Source organism: Nymphalis io, chromosome 14, assembly GCF_905147045.1.
Source record: "Nymphalis io chromosome 14, ilAglIoxx1.1, whole genome shotgun sequence".
In the NCBI taxonomy this organism is placed as follows: Eukaryota; Metazoa; Arthropoda; class Insecta; order Lepidoptera; family Nymphalidae; genus Nymphalis; species Nymphalis io.
In genome coordinates, this window is record NC_065901.1 from 8,953,560 (window position 1) to 8,973,938 (window position 20,379).

The window sequence follows — 20,379 nt, forward strand, 5'->3', positions numbered from 1 at the left end:
TTTATATTGTATATAAACGATATACGATTAAAACTACAAAATAATACTAAACAAATCTTCGTGTTAAAAGGTTCCATTTTTAATTCAATTTCATTAGTTTAGTTTATTAAACATTGATCAGTCAATTGTGACATATTTTTTTTGTAAAATCAGTCTTATTTTCATGTTTGTTTTATTTAGTAAATAATTTCAGAACAGCAATAAAAACCTAGGCTTTATCATTATTTTAAGTAAAATTTATTTATATTTCATTGTATATAACAAGTTATTCAAAAAAATAATTAATTTATATGTATATTTATATTAAATTCATATTAGATATTGTTTTTAATGCCTAATTTAAATTTGTTCAATGATTCAGGCACATAATATGTAGGATTCTTTAGGTCCATAAGAAGACTATATCTTTAACCCCCTTAAATTAATTGCTGTTAGACACATTTATCGTCAATGTCAAATAACTTCTAAAGTCTACTAATAAGAAATAATGTTTTATAAAAAGCTGCTAATGTTTTATAAATTTTGTAATTAAATAATTCAGCACAAGAATATTAATTAAATTTTGCATAATTTGAAAATATTGTTTCAGTAATAACACAATAACTAAACATGGATCACAAGTCCCAAGACCATTACAAATCTTCCTCGAAAAGAAACAGATCAGACTCAAATGAAAGTAGCTCTAAAGAAAGATATAAATTAAGAAAACAAAGTCCTTCAAAACAACCTAATGATGCGGAGTTCAGTTTTCTAGATTACAAAAGAAATTTGAACAAAATGATTACGTACAGTAATGATTCTAATACAGTTATAAATAATCTTGATGATTTCTGGGTGTTTGTTAAAAAATATGAAATGACATTAAAAAAGGCAGGAAAACCAATTACAGATAATGAAATTGAAATTGAGCTTAATGATATTGGAGTACCAATCAATTTTTCTAAACATTATTGTATAAATTTTTTAAGCAAGATGAAATTTATGGATAGTGTGTATGATGAAAGGGACAAGAGAAAATTAGATAAAAAAATGTTTGATGCATTCCTAAATATTGTGTCTATCTATTTGGATTTTAAAAATAAAGAGAAATTTGAGAAGTTAAAAAAATTGAGACAGGCGCAGAGTGAACTACCTGTTGCTAAATATAGGTTTGTATATTTAAAAAATAAATTTTGATTAAAAAAAAATTTGAGAAAAAACCTTATTTTATTTTTCTTGTTGTCAGGAATGAAATAGTATCAGCAGTACAGAATGAGAAGGTGGTAATTGTTGCTGGTGACACAGGATGTGGCAAATCAACCCAAGTCCCTCAATATCTACATATAGCTGGTTTTCAAAATATTGGTAATTTAAATCTATTTATTATATATTTTATAATTTATTTATTTACAACAAAATATTCATGTTTACTTTTATTCTTGACACCCATAAGCCTTGTCAGCTTGAATACATATATATCTAGTTATTATTAATACAGTAACAGTAACAGCCTGTTAATGTCCCACTGCTGGGTTAAGGCCTCCTCTCCATTTTGAGGAGAAGGTTTGGAACTTAACCCACCACGCTGCTCCAATGCGGGTTGGTAGAATACACATGTGGCAGAATTTCAATGAAATTAGACACATGCAGGTTTCCTCACGATCTTTTCCTTCACCGTCAAGCATGAGATGAATTATAAACACAAATTAAGCAAATGAATATTCAGTGGTGCTTGCTCGGGTTTGAACCCACGATCATCGGTTAAGATTCACGCTTTTTAACCACTAGGCCATCTCGGCCATTATTAATACAATTATAAAATATTCAAGTACAACTCACAGAAAGCTGAGATGGCCCAGTGTATATACATATGAATCTTAAATGAAGATTTTGGGTGTAAATCTCAAGCACTGGTGAATTTTTACATGCCTAATTTGTTCTTGGAATTCATCAGTGTTCTGAAGTAATTTTGCCAGATGTTCATCCACTAATATGGTGGAATAATTTTCAAACATCTTTAATGGGGTTAAAGACATTTCCATTGTGCCTATGGAATATTTTAAAGCTGTTAATGTTATTATGTAATTTAAGTTACTGTTCTTTAAGTTCATTGAATTCAATATTCAAAGAAATCCGAAGAAGGTCAAAAATTATGTTTTACCTTTATTTCTAGCCTGTACCCAGCCCAGAAGAATTGCTTGTATTTCATTATCAAAACGAGTAGCTTTCGAAATGTTGACTCAGTTCGAAAGTAAAGTTGGTTACCAGATCAGATTCGAAAAGAGCAAGACGGCAGATACGAAAATATGCTTTATAACTGAAGGATTATTGTTAAGGCAGGTAATATTATCATTTAAAATTCAAATAAACAGTCTTTAATAAATATATAATAAGTTACATTTTTTAGATTGCACTGCAATCTTATTAATTAATCTCTATAAAATAATTTATTATATACATTTTGCAAATGACTTTTATTATTACTTTCATTAGTTTTGTTTATGAAACATAATTATGCATAAATTTCCATTTTAGCATGTAACATGGTCAATACTTGTAATGTGCTTAACAAGTAATATTTCTATAAACATTTTACGGTTTTTATATTTTAGTGTACTGGCAATCCTGGCAGGAGTTAGTATTAAATTAGTTTTGGACATTATGTCTTAAAAATCGAATATATTTCATATAAAACCTTATTAATAAATGCACATGCATATGTGGCATTGCTATGGTCTTTCTTAAAATCATCTGTGTTAGTTAATAAATATTGTGCACTGGATGCAGATGAACAGCCTCGTGGAATAGGCTGCTAAACTTAAAAAAGAGGAGGTTTACCTTTGCCCAACAGTAGAATGTCTATCAAGTTGCTATTTGCAACTTCTATACTCTATGGTTATAAGTGCAAACAAAATTTTGAATTATATTTTTTAAAGTACAAACAGCAATACCTCACGTTAGAAGGATGAGTAAGCCAATCTTACTATAGGCACAAGGGACATAGTTGGTGGCACATTGGTGATATAACCAATTGTGACTATTTATAACGTTGCCAATGTCTATGGGTGATGAACAAATATAATCAGTTGGCTCATTTAAAAAAAAAGCCACATAAAAGAGGTGTATTGTTATAATTTTTATTAAAAAAAATATGTACACAATTTTCAGATGTCATCAGAAAATTTACCAAACTATGACGTCATAATCCTCGATGAAATCCACGAGAGACATCTAATGGGAGATTTTTTATTGGGTGTCCTCAAGTGTTTGATACACACCCGTAATGATATCAAGCTAGTACTCATGTCAGCGACAATTAATATAAAACTTTTTGAGGATTATTTCTCAGCGGAATCGGCTGTTGTTATTCAAGTGAGTTATTCATGTAATCTTATCTATGAAATACCATAATCAACTATGTATATACAATTGATTTATAAATCCTGCATGGAAATTTACGAATATCGTCCCCGCATTATTATGTTATCTGTATAATTTTGTAAAAATAAATTTAAAATAAGTAAAATACGCCAAATATCAAACGAATACATTCCCACAAAAATGATGAATTGACTTCGCGGATTCGGAAATACCAATTGTGAGTGCCCAGGTAGGGCAAGATTAGCACGGCTAATAATAATTAGTTACAAAAAAAACTTTATGTGCAAAATTGTGTCTCATTCCATTTCAGGTACCGGGTCGGCTGTATCCTATAGAATTGAAGTATAAACCTATTTTAATAGAAGATAAGCCAACAAGAGACGACAGACTCGATCCACAGCCCTATGTACAGATCATGCAATTAATAGACAGCAAATATTCAAGTAAAATCAAATATTGAATTGTTTTTATTATATAATTGTTATGATGCAACAGCCAAACTTATCCTTAAGCTATGATGACTACAATTTTTATTGCCATAAAAAAATTGATACGTCGGGGAAGTGTGGTGGAATAAACTCCTAACTTCATTAAAGTTAGGAGCTTAGAGCGTCATGGAACATTTTCAGGCTATTACCCATATGATATTTTTTTGGGGTCTTTCAGGTGGCGAAAGAGGTGATCTTCTGATTTTCATGTCAGGAGTGAAGGAAATAACAGCGATATGTGATGCCGCTCAACAGTATAACGAAAAAGCTAAGAGCTGGATCATTTTACCGTTGCACAGTGCACTGTCACTCGCTGAACAAGATAAGGTATATTTTTTAATTTATTTAAAGTAGGTACGCAGACTGTCAGATGCCCAATGCTAAATGGTTGGTGACCACTTAGCATTGGTATTTATTACATCTTCAATGCCCACTAACCTTTGGAACTAATATGTTATTTCCTTAGTGCTTGTAGTTACACTGGCTCACATATTATATATTCAAACCGGAACACAATAATGCTAATTATTACTGTTTGAAGGTAAAATAATAATAATAATAATAATATCCTGGGACATTTTTCATACACGGATATCTGATCCCAAATTAAGCTTGTACAAAGCTTGTGCTATGGAAACCAGACAACTGATATACTACTTTTTTTTTTGGAAATACATACTTGTATAGATAATTACACCCAGACTCAAGACGAACAGACATGTTCATACACACAAATGTCTGTCCTGGGTGGGAGTCGAACCCACAACCTTCGGCGTGAAAGGCAAGTATCTACCAACCACGCCAATCGGCTCTATAAAATATGTGATATATGGATAGTACTTATTTAGACGGGTTGGCATAAAGCCCTTTTTTTTCGCTCGGGGCTCGCCGGTGTCCAAGGCGCCGAGTGCGCTCCGAACATCGGAATACCCACTAAAAAACCAGCGGTACCCTTTCCGTCTTAACGAGGAGCGCCACGGGATCGGTTTCGCATGCTACCGTGAAATTGGCATAAAGCCCTACCACAACTATTGGTGGTGGTATTCATATGGAATTATGTATTTAAAAAAAATATTGTGAGCATTTTTCAATGGCCTTTGATTTGAATGATTGCGGTTGCTTAAATATCAAATGTACCTTAAGATTTCATAATCATAATTTTAAAATGTATATTATATATTTTTTATATTAGTATAAACAAAGTGACTTTGTAATTTTGACTTTTTTCTCTAAAATATTATTCGCAGTATGTATTTAAAATATCTAATAAAAACAATGATATATAATATAAACGTCACTATAGTATAAGTGTAGGGATAGGAAAACCGTTATGATTTTGTAGTTTTTCAGTTGGCATATCGACATTTGGTAATAATTTATTATATAAATAATTATAATAGTACAAATTTTGTTGTTGATGGTAATAAAGCAGAAACTTAAGAAACAATAAAGTATTAATTCAATCTGGCATCGATGCTTGAACGCATACAATACGAGCAATGCTCTCTGATCAGCTGTCTAAATAAATATGTCTGCCAGCCCTATACAGGCAGTATATAGTATGACACATTAGTATAATTATATTTATTAAATAACTTTCAAGGTTTTCGACTACCCACCAGAGGGCGTCCGAAAATGTATAGTATCAACGAACATCGCAGAAACCTCCGTCACAATAGACGGGATAAGATTCGTTGTTGACTCCGGAAAGGTTTGTACATCTTTACTTATACTAAAGAAGTATAGAATATATGTTATTTATATTAACTAATAAAAAATATTTGAACGATAGCTTATTTTTATTTTTTGTATTTGTTTTTCCACAGAAGTTTTGTCCGTGCTTTTGGTGTATCGTATCTGTTATTTGTTTTAATGTTATTTTAACCTGCATATTTATTAAAATCGTTAGAACGTGATTTTGTATGGGAATACTTGGCAAATGCGATGGCAATCTAAGCTCCCCATGTCGCACGGTGTGCAAGTCTTCTGTCTTATTAAAAGTGACTCCACTATTATTCAAGGACAGTCGACGACCACGGATTCCGAGTCGCATACAGTTAGGAACTTGTCTTCGATTCCACATACAATACGTTTCCCTTTTTTTATAGAATCGGAAGGCGGACGAGCATATGGGCCACCTGATGGTAAGTGGTCACCAAACGCCCTTAGACATTGGCATTGTAAGAAATGTCAACCATCGTTTACATAGCCAATGCGCCACCAACCTTGGGCGCTAAGATTTTATGTCCCTTGTGCCTTTAATTACACTGGCTCACTCACCCTTCAAACCGGAACACAATAATAAGTATACACAATAATAACAATAATAAGTACTGCTGTTTTGCGGTAGAATATCTGATGAGTGGGTGGTACCTACCCAGACGAGCTTGCACAAAGCTCTACCATCAGTAAAACCACGGTGTTTTGGTGTGGGTTGGTCGGCGTCCGTCCGTAAGCATCGAAAGTCATCTTAAGAAGAACTTTAGGAGCTCATAGAGCGCCATGTGGAGATAAGCGATATAAATGCAGCAAAATTTCATACGACACATGCAACGTTTGTTCATGAAATTAACCTTCACCGCCGAATACGAGATCATTATAAACAACATGACATCTCTTCAACTTTAAACTTCCAGGTAAAAGAGATGAGCTACGACTCATCGACGAAAATGCAGAGATTGAAGGAGTTTTGGATATCAAAGGCGAGTGCTGATCAAAGGAAGGGGAGAGCTGGGCGAACAGGTAGATTTTTTTTTAAATGGCTTAAATTAACTTTTTGAAATATTTTGATTATCGCCTTAATCTGCAATTTGTCTTTCTATTAAAAAGTTAAGGGTTAAAATCTGTTTCCAAATCATTTTGTAATCTGCTTATGTGATCTATCTATATAATATGTCCTATGAAACACCCCGTATGAGTTATGTATATATAGATTCCAATGGTATTTCAGTCCACAAAGTAGCTCCACCTTGTTCTGCGATTTAGATTTTAATGTAGAGCATTGGGACATTCACGAGCATTATTTAACCGTAATTAAGAAATCATAATGAGCTCGTTATTGTTTTATAATCGTAGTAGTATTAGCTTAGTGGACAAGGTTTTTTATGATACGTATTAGTATCCTTAGTAAAATTATAAATTGTTTTTTGATTTGCTTGTTACGCTTTTACGGCCTAACTACTCATCATGAAATTTTACATACGTTGTTAGGAGTACAGAAAAGGGCATAGGGTACCTAATACTTGAGCCCCCTTGCCCTCACACGTCAAAGCTGCTGTTAAGATGATGGTGACAGAAAACACCTCGAGGAAACCAGCTTTTGGCAGTAGACATTCTAATAATATGGAGTAGCATGGTTTTTTACTTATCATCTTCATCCAAGACCTTGTCCGACCATATGACATATACGAGATTGTGGTGTATACCTTTTTACCCTGCTTAAGGTCCTGGAGTCTGTTACCGTATATATTCTGAAGAGCAGTACTCGGATATGGAAGCATTCAGTACCCCTGAAGTGTCGAGGGTGCCGCTTGCATCATTGCTGCTGTTGATGAGTTCGCTCGGCGTCAATGATGTCAGAAGGTTCCCATTCATAGATTCGCCTCGGGAGGAGGCCATTGAAGACGCGCTTTTAGAGCTTAAACAACATGTGAGTAATATGTTTAGTTCTTTATATTTCAAATAAAAAGTACAACACACTACTTCTGTAGATGTGTTCTGTGTGAGTGGCGGATGCTAGTGCTGGCCTCCCGCCCGATAACGCTATGATATAACGGAAGCGTAAGGCAACTCGTGTTTACAGCAATTTCACAATTAGAAAAAAATTAAGATATATTCGTTTGCTTATTTTCTTTTAAACAAGTCATGTTTTGTTTTCCGTTTATTTGTTTTGATTTCATTCATGTTTATAATTCAGATGGTAGTTCATCATCATCATCATCATTATTATCATTTTGGTTACGACACCTCAACCCAAACACAAGTGCACTCTCAGTTTCATTACTCTTATAATCCGATGGGTCGGTGATCCGCTACGTCCGGAGAGAGTTCAGGCGTAGTATGACTTTTCGTGCCGCATGCGTGCCTGCTTCGTAAATAGGAGTGTACACACTGGCAGCTTCAAAAATTGGGGTTGTACTGGAGAATTTCATGATTAACATTACGTCGACCCGAACCGGGGATTGAACCTAGGACTTAAGATCTGCGGCGTTGATGACCTAGCAGCCACTTAACCGGTGATGAAGGCAAATATAGTCGTATGAATTAGCAACGTGCCTGGTCTAGGGTGCGCTGTCGTCCAACGAGAAGCTGTCGGCGCTGGGCGCGGCGCTGGCCAAGCTGCCGGTGGAGGTGTCGCTGGCCAAGGCGCTGGTGGCGGGCGCGGCCACGCTGCCGGCAGACCGCCTGTCGGCTGCCCTGGCGCTGTCCGCCGCGCTGGGCCTGCGCTCGGTGTACACCACGCGCGCGCATCGGGACTTCGACTGCGAGGTGGGCCCGCTCTCCCTGTACTTTTTTTTGGGTGTGTGCGTTTTCTGTAATACCTGATGGAAGGTGGTCACCACCGTCCAGTCATTAGCGCCGTAAAAAATATTAACCATACCTAACATCGCCAGTGCGCCACTAATATTGGGAATTAAGATGTTATGTCGCTTGTGCCTGAAGTTACTCTGGCAGTGAGCCAGAGTAACTTCCCCTTCCAACCGGTACACAACAATATTGAGCATTGAGAGTACACAAACTGGCTTGCATAAAGCCCTACCATCAAGAAAAAATTCCTTACGAATGCTGTAGAGACAGGTGGTAGGTATGGTCACTTAATACACCTTTTTCATCCATAACATTATGAATTACTAGATTTTTTATAATTCTTAATTAATATCAACATAAAACTCATGATATTGTTATCTCACAGACATTAGCATATTGAAAACTTAATATTTCGCACACTGCTATCAACTATGTGTGTGCCTTTGTGTGTTTATATTTTCCGACTCAATAGATATGTTTTATTATTAACCAACAAAAAGCGACTTTTTCAAGTGTGAATAAAAAGCAGCTCGAATTGATTTTTTATGTTATTAAATATTTTTTTATATTAGTAATAGATTATGCATGATAAAATTATTTGATTAGAAAACCTGATGTATTCTTGACCCCGACGTGATTTGAACACGCAACCTTCTGATCTGGAGTCAGACGCGCTACCGTTGCGCCACGGAGTCGATGAAAGAAAGAGTGAAATATGTAGTCATAATATAATTCACTTTAATAAAATAGCAACCTAATATATTTATCATACATAGCAGGAAATTTGAAAAAGATTAATTTAAATATATATTTATTAGGAAAGTTTAACCTTTGTTAATAATTATCTCTTCTTTTTTAAGCATTTCAAATATTATATTACAATTTAAACCTCAATAAGGTCGGATGATATGAAAATCTAAAAAAATAGCTCAATTTCGAGTTCAAGTAATCCATAGGAGCGCTTTCAAAAATGATTTGAAAATTTATTTATATTTTAGGAAACAAACAATAAAAAAACACAATAAATGAAATGAACACAACAAATCATAAACAAATAAAGTTTCATATAATAAACAATACATTAAAACACCAAAATAGCACATATTAGTGAAATGTCATCAAAAATATACAATATAAAAATCTTTTTTTTTTTTTTATAGAATAGGAAGGCGGACGAGCATATGGGCCACCTGATGGTAAGTGGTCACCAACGCTCTTAGACATTGGCATTGTAAGAAATGTCAACCATCGCTTACATATCCAATGCGCCACCAACCTTGGGAACTAAGATTTTATGTCCCTTGTGCCTGTAATTACACTGGCTCACTCACCCTTCAAACCGGAACACAACAATATCAAGTATTGCTGTTTTGCGGTAGAATATCCGATGAGTGGGTGGTACCTACCCAGACGAGCTTGCACAAAGCCCTACCACCAGTAAATCTCCAATTCTATAGTTACTTAAAATTAATCATTCATTCATTTCATTCAATATTTGATTTCTTAGTCTTTCTCCTAAGGCTGTACAGCTCAAATCACATAGCGAATTGTCCAAGTTTTTCCTTTTGAACACCATGAGCAAATGACATAGAAATCCTTATTCTTTTATATTTCCAAAAATACATCCCGCTATAATGGAGAGCCATGTCTATGTGCCTCATAGAATATCTTTGTTTCCAAGATGATTTTGAGTACCAGTCTCTGAGGCAGACAAGACCGAATTATATATTAAATAACAATGTTTGCATAAGTATATTATATACAAATTTTTTCGCCAACTCCCTAGTAATTTCATATAGTTTCTTGTAGTTTCTAATCAGTAGAATTCATATTTCAAATCAGTATATAGTATCTTTATGTAGGCCTGTAATAGAATCTCAATTCCGAAACAGCATTACCTTCAAGAATTGTCAGAACTAGCAAAGTGACTCAAAAGCGCTCAAAAAATAAACTTACAATATTATCTATCTGACATTCTTACATTGAAGCGTTCCGATATTTCACTTATAATTTCATCGACTCCGTGGCGCAACGGTAGCGCGTCTGACTCCAGATCAGAAGGTTGCGTGTTCAAATCACGTCGGGGTCAAATAACTATTTTTGGTTTTATTTAACCTGTTTTTTTATTTGTTTTTCTCGTTTAATATAATTCGTTTAGGCGTTACGATTATTATTATATAATGATTATGATCTATTTTTACAAATTGTAAACATAATATATATATTTTTAAATTAAACCATAGGTTAATTCATAAGTTAGGTTCTTCGGAAATAAGTGATCTTTTTAACTAAACTTTAAACAAAACCTTTGAATTTTAAAGTCTTTTTCAAAATATTTATAGTATTTTTTAAATTAATATCTCTCTTATTCAACATCAGACAGTGCTGTTATTTACCTTTGTGTATGTGTTACACATTTGTACTTTACCAAATTGTTCAAATTATAGTGAATTATTTAAATTGTCATAATCAGTTTTTCTATATCACTAACTGATATTTTTACATAAAAAGGTAACAAAGGTTTGCTACATAAATGTTTCTAATGCAATATGTATATCAAACATAAAATTGGACCTAAAATTGATCCTTGTAGAACACCTATTTCCACGGCGTGTCAAAACTAAAAGTACTCATTTAACTTTTACTTCATCTACAATCTAATATGACATATGATAGAAACCTTGTTGCAAGTCGCATTTTGAAGGTTTTTTGTTGTAGACAAATGTGTACCCGGCAAAGTATTTGAACCCAGGATATCTCGAGTACAGAAGGATGAAGGATTCACTGGTAGGGCTTTGTGCAAGCACCCACTCATCAGATATTCTATTGCAAAACAGCAGTACTTGATATTGTTGTGTTCCGGTTTGAAGGGTGAGTGAGCCAGTGTAATTACAGGCACAAGGGACATAAAATCTTAGTTCCCAAGATTGGTGCCGCATTGGCTTTGTAAGCGGTTGGTGACCACTTACCATCAGGTGGTCCATAGGCTCACCCTTCCTATTCTATGAAAACTAGGATATATTTAAGCGTTGTAAATTTCAATTCCCTATACAACGGCGTTACACTCGATGGTACCACCAGAACGCTCGGCGCGCCGACGAGTCTGACCACGGGGACCCGGTGTCGCTGCTGTCGCTGTACAGCGCGTGGCTGCGGGAGAAGGCGCGCGGGGGGGGCGGCGGGCGCGCGTGGTGCCGGCGCCGCGGGCTCGAGGAGCAGCGCCTGTACGAGCTCACCAAGCTGGCGGCGCAGCTCAACAATCTTTTGCAGGTATCGCTCGTTCCGACATCAATTATAATTACCACAGAAGGCTGGATGGTACTGAAACTTTTACCATAAAAACATTTTAATAATATCTCCTGTAGATCTTTACCGTCCTCCTACATTCTGGGATGGTAGTGCTTACCTAGAGGGACTTTGAAGGGCATCCAAATAATTTAATAATGTAGAATATTTGAAGATTTAGTAGTTTTTTTAGGGTAATTATAATTCTTACAGCTAAAGCGGTATTTGAAAATTTAATTTGTACCATTTCAACCAGTCGAGTATTATTTTTAAATAACCACTTATATTTACGATTTAGAGATTATGTCAGTATTAGTAGGGGATATGACATCAACGCATGGTGAATTTATAGCTAAGGTCAATTCAAGTGGTAGTGATTTTTTTTTAAATCAAAAATATACTTTGCAGGACAATAACCTGACGGAGGCGCCTGAACCGGAAACGATGTCTTCAGCGGAAAGAGCCTTACGTCACGGACAGATGAAGCAATTGAAAGATATGAGGAGGTATTAGACCCCATTATACATTTTACATCCTCATTATAAATGTTCAGAAATCGATGAATAGATGGGACATAATATTGTACTTAGTATTATTGTTTGGTGGTAGAATATGTGATGAGTGCATGGTTTTTTTTTAATAGAATAGGAAGGCGGACGAGCATATGGACCCCCTGATGGTAAATGGTCACCAACGCCCATAGACGTTGGCATTGTAAGAAATGTTAACCATCGCTCACATCACCAATGTGCCACCAACCTTGGGAACTAAGATTTTATATCCCTTGTGCCTGTAATTAAACTGACTCACTCACCCTTCAAACCGGAACACCACAATACTGCTCTTTTGCGGTAGAGTATCTGGTACCGGTTTTGACGGGCTTGCACAACTATACCACCAAGTACCTACTAAAAAATTAATTCCAGACAGTATAAACTGAAAGCGGCTGAAGAATCTAAACGTCGCAAGCGTCTGAAAGTCGACTCGTGGGAGATAATAGACGACAAAGATGAGGACAATGCTGTGGACATTCGCGATATCGAGTTCCGTATGACCAACGACGCTGGTAGAATACGAGCTTTAATCAACGGTTCCAGTACTAACAGTGGAAGAGACCTTATTATGTTAAAGGTAAATGTATGTATGTATTATATATACTAATTTCTCTACCGTCCCGATTTCAACGGCGTCCTAAGCCGAGATCCGGCCTCATAGGAGGCCACCTCAGGACTTCCGTCTCTCTTGAGCCCCTCGTATGGCTCCCAACATCCGGCTGAGTTTAACTCGCCCATCCCTCCCGGTGACGCTGTAGAGGCCAGTAGGGCCAACAGCAATACACAGTCCGAAAAAAAAACTCTGTTATATATTGTAATAGTTTGAGGGGGGGGGGGGGGGGCTTTGTTGCTATGTCAAGTGTTCGGTATAAAAAAACTATGCCTATGCCTTCATGGTTCGAAGTTGTTTCATACCAAATTTCATCAAAATCGGTTCATTGGTTTAGGCGTGAGAGCGTAACAGACACACAGTTTTTTTATCTGTATTAATAATAAAAAATCAATAATATCATAAATAACGAAGGATTTGGTCTTTCATAGATATATCATGTACGCAGCATAATATTTTTTTTGTTTCAATGATATTAATGTTAATTTGAAGAAACACCGCTGTTTGCAGTTCGTAATTTAAATAGCTAATATGCTATTATTGGAAAGATGTAGAAGAAAAACTTAAAATACAATCCGCCAAGCTTACTACTAGTTTTATAAACATATTATATCAAATTAGCTTATATGTTAAATTTCAATTCATTTAAATATATACTTGTGCATTGACTCTTTTTTAATAATATAACATTTTTATTTAACTTTCCAGTTGATACTCTGCAGAGCTTTGTATCCACAAGTCGCGGTAGCAGACGAATATAATCATTGCAAGGTACGATTTAAAAAGTAACTCGTTAAGGATAATTCAATTTATAAGTGTTAACTAAATTGCAACAATCTTAAAACTTAGTACACATGATTTAAAACAATGTGGGTTTTGGGTTGTACCAATATAAGTTATTCAACAAAACTCGTTTTATTCTAGTGTAAAAAGGTGTGTGAAACAGTGAAATTACAGGCACTAGATATATAACACCTTAAATCCTAAACAATATTTCGATTTTTTACAACTGGTAAGGTTTTGTAGCTCAATGTAAGTACCGCCCGATTATTATAAAGTAACAACCTGTGAATGTCCCACTGCTGGGCTAAAGGCCTCCTCTCCTCTTTTTGAGGAGAAGGTTTGGAGCTTATTAATAAGATTATTATAAGTTCTACCGCAATTAAAAGCAGTTATTTGTTAATGGGTGTTTGAGGTTTAAACTCAAACACCCATTAACAAATAACTGCTTTTAACTGGACTTCATGATTGAAAAGAATTGATATAATATATAAATTAACTTTGAGCTTGAAATGTGCTATTTGTCGTTACGATGAAAAAAACAAGTAGCTGAGCTTCATCCGCTGAATTTCACCCGCTGCAAATTTTGACTTTTTTCGTAACAAGCGCGAATTTGTTATTCTTGTTATAATGCATCATGGGTGTAATTATTCTTTAATACACAATAGGATATCAATATATAGTAAGCCTTCCAACTGCAAGTTTAACTACAAATATAATATCCTCTTTTCCAGTCTGTGTCCGAGCAGCTCTTCCACACGTGGAGTAAACCGTTCGTGTTTCTCCATCCTACGTCTATCTTCGGCAAGAATCCAAAACTTCTACAACTCACCGAAGCGGACATACAGACGGATTTACCTCAGGGCTATAAGAACAGGCTACCGTTATCAGCAAAACATCAGATATTGTGTTACTTGTAAGTTACTAAATAATACTTAGTGGCGGGGTTTGTCAAGCCCGTCCGAGGAGGTACCACACACTCATCGGATATTCTACCGCTAAACAGCAATAGAGCGAGTGTAACTACAGGCACAAGGGATGTAACATCTTCGTTCCCAAGGTTGGTGGCGCATTGGCGATGTTATGAATGGTTAATATTTCTTACATCGCCAATGTTTATGGACAGTGGTGACCACGTATCATCAGTTGACCGATATGCCAGTCCGCCTACCTATAACATAAAAAAGGAAATGTTTTTAACATATTTTTACAAACATTAAATTGGTCCTTTTTATTTCCTTTATATGCAATAACAATTGCACTAAATTAGTACTTTCTTCTGCAAACCGTACCAGCCATCTCAAAACGTACGCGAAAGGTTGTAGGTACTTTGCAATAGCTTAAAACTATGATTCAAGAAATAATAGATAAAGTTTGTAGCAATTAATAAAATTAATTTAATTAGTGGTAGGGCTTTGTGCAAGTCCGTCTAGGTAGGGTACCAACCGCTCATCACATATTCTAAGGCCAAGCACCATTACATTGTATGGCTGAGTTCCGGTGAGAAGGGTGAGTGAGCTAGTGTAACTACATGCAAGGGACATATTGTCATCTTAGTTAACAAGGTTAATAATAATAATAATAATATCCTGGGAAATTTTTCGCACACGGCCATCTGATCCCAAATTAAGCTTGTACAGAGCTTGTGCTATGGAAACCAGACAACTGATATACTACATATACTACTTTTCTTTTGTAAATACATACTTATATAGATAATTACACCCAGGCTCAGGACAAACAGACATGTTCATGCACACAAATGTCTGCCCTGGGTGGGAATCGAACCCACAACCTTCGGGGTGAAAAGGCAAGTATCTACCAACCACGCCAGGTTGGTGGCGCATTGACGATGTAAGGAACAGGAAATGTTTATAGTGCCAATTTCTTTGGGCGGTGGTGACCACTTACCATCAAGTGGCCCATATGATAGTCTACCTACCCAATGCAGTGCATTTCATTGGCTGCGTCTGGATAGAGCAAATTATTAAGTAAGGTTTGACAGCATTAAAGATTGAATTTTATTATAACATTAAAAAATTATTATTTTATTTTTAAAAAGTTCTTAATATTTTTAAATTACTATATTGAAATAAAGTTATAGTAATTAAATAACTGATATATTAATTTTAATAAATTCCAGATCACTCTTGGAGACAACAAAACCCTACATAGTTAACTCAATGCGAATGCCAGCGGCTCAAACGTTGCTCCTTCTAGCTCATTCCATAGACACCAATTTTGGTTTCACCAGGTATTAAATAAAATTTATTTTTTAATGTTAGTCTATCTTTGTAAGGATATTTTAAATAGCAATATGACTGGATATCTTGTTATGGGTGAAGAAATCACTCATTAAATAAATTATTTGAATAAAAAAAAAAACACATTAGTAAACATTGAAAAATTATAACTAACCATATATGTATTTACTAAAATATATGCTAGCTTATGCATTTCTACTTACTATATTATTAGAATCACGGTATATGTAATTTTATTATTGATAATAATATATTATGTAGATACAGTAAAATACAAGCCCAGATCCTTATATTATGGTATCTCTATATGATTGTAAAAATAATTTAATTGGTTCTGCATTCAATAATTATTGAAACATCGGAAAAATCAGAAGCCGAGATGGCTCAGTGGTGAGAACGCGTGAATCTTAACCGATGATCGTGGGTGGAGGAGAAGGTTTGGAGCTTATTCCACCACGCTGCTCCAATGCGGGTTGGTAGAATACACATGTGGCATAATTTCAATGAAATTAGACACATGCAGGTTTCCTCACGATGTTTTCCTTCACCGTCAAGCACGAGATGAATCATAATCACAAATTAAGCACATGAAAATTCAGTGGTGCTTGCCCTTGTTTGAACCCACGATCGTCAGTTAAAATTCACGCGTTCTAACCACTAGGCCATCTCGGCTTTTTTACATATACAATACTAATAATTTAAATTATTTCAGAATACTTTGTGATTCTTGGTTGTTATTGGAGTTTCCGTATCCCGAAACCGGTTTGAGTCTATTATTGAAAGCCGTGAAGCTGAGACAGCGTTGGGACGCACTTATTAACAGACGTCTTCAAGGTATAGTATTTATAGCATATTCGTACCACAAGGCACAAGACAAATAAAAAACCTTTGACATTGAATAGAAGCGATATCATTGGTCCAGAAATTAAATATATATTTTTTTAATTCGCAAAATTCTTCGTATTTGCTATCAAATCTTTGGTACATTAAAGTGGATGTAGTTGAGTGGAATGGTGTCGCATTATAAAATAATAAAATATATATACAACAAGAATTTTTGTGGTTAATTGATAATGATTTTTCGTTAAAGAAGACAATATTTTAAGTAAAAGAAATAAAATTTAAAAAATGTGTGTGAAAATTTAATTAATATCTGACATAATTAAATTATAATTTGCTATTTAACACGTTGACGGACAATTGCGGCTATAGCCGTCAAAGCGAAGTTCACAATGTGGCATGACTGCTATAGCCGTCCAAAACGAAACGGTCGTTTTTAGACACTACGGCTATAGCAGCACAAATGTGCACTTACTGGCGTATACGTAGAAGCATAGTGTCGTGTTTTGAAAACATCTTTTTAGGTTGAAGTTCATATTTCACTTGTTATACGAGTTGCAGATTCAGTATACACGTGGTTGTGAAGGGAGTAGTGCGATCGTGTTTTCTATTGAATTTGTAGTTCTTATTGATACGTTTAACGATATTTATTATTATTTATATAACTATACTGGTATGTATTTGTTTATTATTCATTTTATACTTTAAACAGAAATAAAAAAACAAAATTTAGCATTTTAGGTTAGGTTAACGATACTATAGGTTATACTGTTTACTTTTTTTTTTTGGTTTTACATTTGAAATATAAATAAATAATGATAATGTAAATGATAAATATATATTATATATATAATATGCAATAAATAATAATACAAAATAAAATGTTTTATTCTAACATTCTAAAAATCACAATTTATATTTCTAACATTCTAAAAATCACAAAAACATATAGTGTCAATTTTCGAACTTCGCTTGTTCCTACTGTCCGTCAACGTGTTAAGTATCGAACATAACACCTTTTTTTAAAAACGTCGTTTTATAATATAGTAATATTATCTAAATAACATACGTATTGGATATTTCACGTATCATTGTATCGACTCCGTGGCGCAACGGTAGCGCGTCTGACTCCAGATCAGAAGGTTGCGTGTTCAAATCACGTCGGGGTCATAATAATTTTTCTTTTATATTTTATTTTATATTTTTTAAATTATCATTAATTTATCATACATTTCTTGTTACAAATAAAAATATTATTAATTATTAAAATTTTCAGATGCAAATCCAAACAAGTCGGTGGAAAGTGAACTTCAAAAGTCAAATCAAACGAAATTTTCGTATGCAGAAGAACAGTACGAATTATCATGTGATATAAGTAATTATATAAATAGTGATATATATTATACAATAAAGAGATGCCTGCCTGGCGACCTCAAAGTTATGTACGTGGGCGCGGACGAGGGGTACCGGAGTATAGACCCTAATCCATTCGACGAAGGGTTCGAATGCCGTCCACACGAGAAGAAGGGTGGAGTGTATGTGACGGATAATATTGTTTTTAATTGGTGAGTATCATATGCGTAATTAGTTTTAGTTTAGTTTAGATAAGTTAAATTTAAATAATATGGTTAATTTTCAAAATTAAAAGATAATTTTCAATTAAAATAATTAAAATATAAGCCAATTTTCAATTTTAATTACCTATATTAAAAAGTATAGCAAAATCGTGACATGATATATGATACCTTTATAAATATGATATTAACATTAAAAAATGTTAATCTGTTAAGCATAGCCAAAAACACATCAACAATAAATTAGTATAATAAATAATTACGATACATATATAATTAACGGTAGTAGGTACTGTCCAGTCACTATTAATTCTACCACCAAATCTAAGACATAGGTTTCAATTTGAATGGTGATTTTTGTGACTATTAGAACCGATGTTGTAGTATTCAAATTAATGTTACTTCCGCGCTTAATCCATGATTCTCAATACAAAGACGCAGGAATAAGAATAAAGTTAGATATAATTGTATATTTAGATGCCCAGATTGTGAGATATCTGCCTGTTTATCCCCTCTTGAGAGGATACAGCATAGAGAGTTCATATGCTTTTCTAGAACGGATAAGAAGGAAGTGCAGACGAAGGTGATAAAGGAAAATAAACCTAACACTAAGGAATATGAATGTGAAAATTGTAAACAAAAATTGTATTTGACGCCTGTAACGTACGTATGTTATATACATGTAACATATTAGCGTTAAATGAGAAAATAAAAGAGAGAATTAAAAAAGAAAACTTAAAAATGGAAGGACACAAATCTGAGGAGTAAAATAATTAATATAATAAGAAAAAATAAAATGTCTGTAGTATGCTTATATATTTAGATGGAGAATTTCTTATTGTTAGACGGCTCACTTGTTCTCTTCGCTTGCCAAATTATTAAAAAAAAGGTGTAATCACTAAAACACAAGTTAACAATTTATATTTTCAGTGTTGTAGACACAGACTGGAGCTACCAAAGTTGTCAAGAAACCTACAGCATGCCATGGACCTGCCCAGATTGTGAGATATCTGCCTGTTTATCCCCTCTTGAGAGGATACAGCATAGAGAGTTCATATGTTTTTCTAGAACGGATAAGAAGGAAGTGCAGACGAAGGTGATAAAGGAAAATAAACCTAACACGAAGGAATATGAATGTGAAAATTGTAAACAGAAATTGTATTTGACGCCTGTTGAAATATTGAAGCACAAAAATGCATGTAAATAAAAATGCTTATAACCTTTGCCTGTAAACAAAGATCGGTATTTGTTTTATATATAAATAACCTAAATTGTATAATTAAATTGTTATTAACGTTTCATAATCTCGCTTTCAATAATTATAATAAAAATTTATGTTTAAAATAAATATTGAAGGTATTGCCTGTGTTTTATTTTATACTTTATAAAAAAAAAAAACAAAATATATTTTGTCGAATGGACCTTTATAGCTCAGACCTGGGATGAAAAATATACAAGCATATCTATTCTCAAGTGTTAAATTTATTTAATTTTTGGTTTTAAATTTGTTTTTTTTTTTCAATATTTCGTTCTCACAGTTTATTCAAGTTTAACGGTACCTAACTATTATTAAGCTAATAAAACGCCATGAAAATTATCTCTCCTATAATCTATTTCCGAACAGTCATTTTAACAACAAGTCGAACAACGCTTCTGAACGAAGACGAGTCACGAACTTGTACCATTGCTGATAAAATTAAAACTTTCCAAGTAGGTATATTATATTTTGTTCATCTATGCTAGAGTTCCGTATTAAAGTCAATTATTTTATAGAGATAGTAGAGTTCCTATATTCTCACACTAAATACATCGTTTAAAAACGTTATAAAATAAAAAGCAAGAATTTGGTAACCATTTGTAATTGATTTTTTTTTTTCAATTACAAATGGTTACCGGTTACGGTTTCAGGTTTTAAACAATAGTACTTTCATTTAAACAAAATTCCTAATATTAAAAGTAACAATATTTTTCATATGATAAAATATTTAACTGCGAGATGACATAATGTTATTTAAATTTTGTAATCTGTACATAAATGTCGGGATAAAAAGGAATCCCAATAAAAGGGCGCGAAAACCGAACAAGATGGCGTGAAGG

General features: G+C 34.1%; 1 protein-coding gene and 3 non-coding genes across 4 annotated transcripts; 3 read left to right on the top strand and 1 right to left on the bottom strand.

Annotated features, from left to right (window-relative positions):
- On the top strand, positions 1-19,586 carry LOC126773195 (probable ATP-dependent RNA helicase DHX34). The gene is made up of 20 exons (XM_050493922.1): positions 1-70; positions 590-1,148; positions 1,226-1,344; positions 2,153-2,319; positions 3,148-3,351; positions 3,671-3,803; positions 4,027-4,175; positions 5,452-5,559; positions 6,485-6,590; positions 7,292-7,497; positions 8,133-8,336; positions 11,457-11,645; positions 12,069-12,166; positions 12,587-12,791; positions 13,533-13,595; positions 14,339-14,520; positions 15,748-15,858; positions 16,581-16,702; positions 17,985-18,273; positions 19,213-19,586. The coding sequence occupies exons 2-20, from the start codon at positions 610-612 to the stop codon at positions 19,487-19,489; spliced, it is 3,471 nt and encodes a 1,156-aa protein (XP_050349879.1). The 5' UTR covers positions 1-70; positions 590-609; the 3' UTR covers positions 19,490-19,586.
- On the bottom strand, positions 8,999-9,070 carry Trnaw-cca (transfer RNA tryptophan (anticodon CCA)). Its single transcript has one exon. It is a non-coding gene; the product is annotated as a tRNA-Trp (tRNA).
- On the top strand, positions 10,393-10,464 carry Trnaw-cca (transfer RNA tryptophan (anticodon CCA)). The gene has a single exon. It is a non-coding gene; the product is annotated as a tRNA-Trp (tRNA).
- Positions 17,807-17,878, top strand: Trnaw-cca (transfer RNA tryptophan (anticodon CCA)). Its single transcript has one exon. It is a non-coding gene; the product is annotated as a tRNA-Trp (tRNA).
- Positions 19,587-20,379: the final 793 nt, after the last annotated feature.

Coding starts and splice junctions, on each gene's coding strand:
- LOC126773195 (XM_050493922.1), top strand. CDS start 610: ATGGATCACAAGTCCCAAGACCATTACAAATCTTCCTCGAAAAGAAAC. Junction 7,498..8,132: donor TTTTAGAGCTTAAACAACAT/GTGAGTAATATG, acceptor TGCCTGGTCTAG/GGTGCGCTGTCGTCCAACGA. Junction 12,167..12,586: donor CAATTGAAAGATATGAGGAG/GTATTAGACCCC, acceptor AATTAATTCCAG/ACAGTATAAACTGAAAGCGG.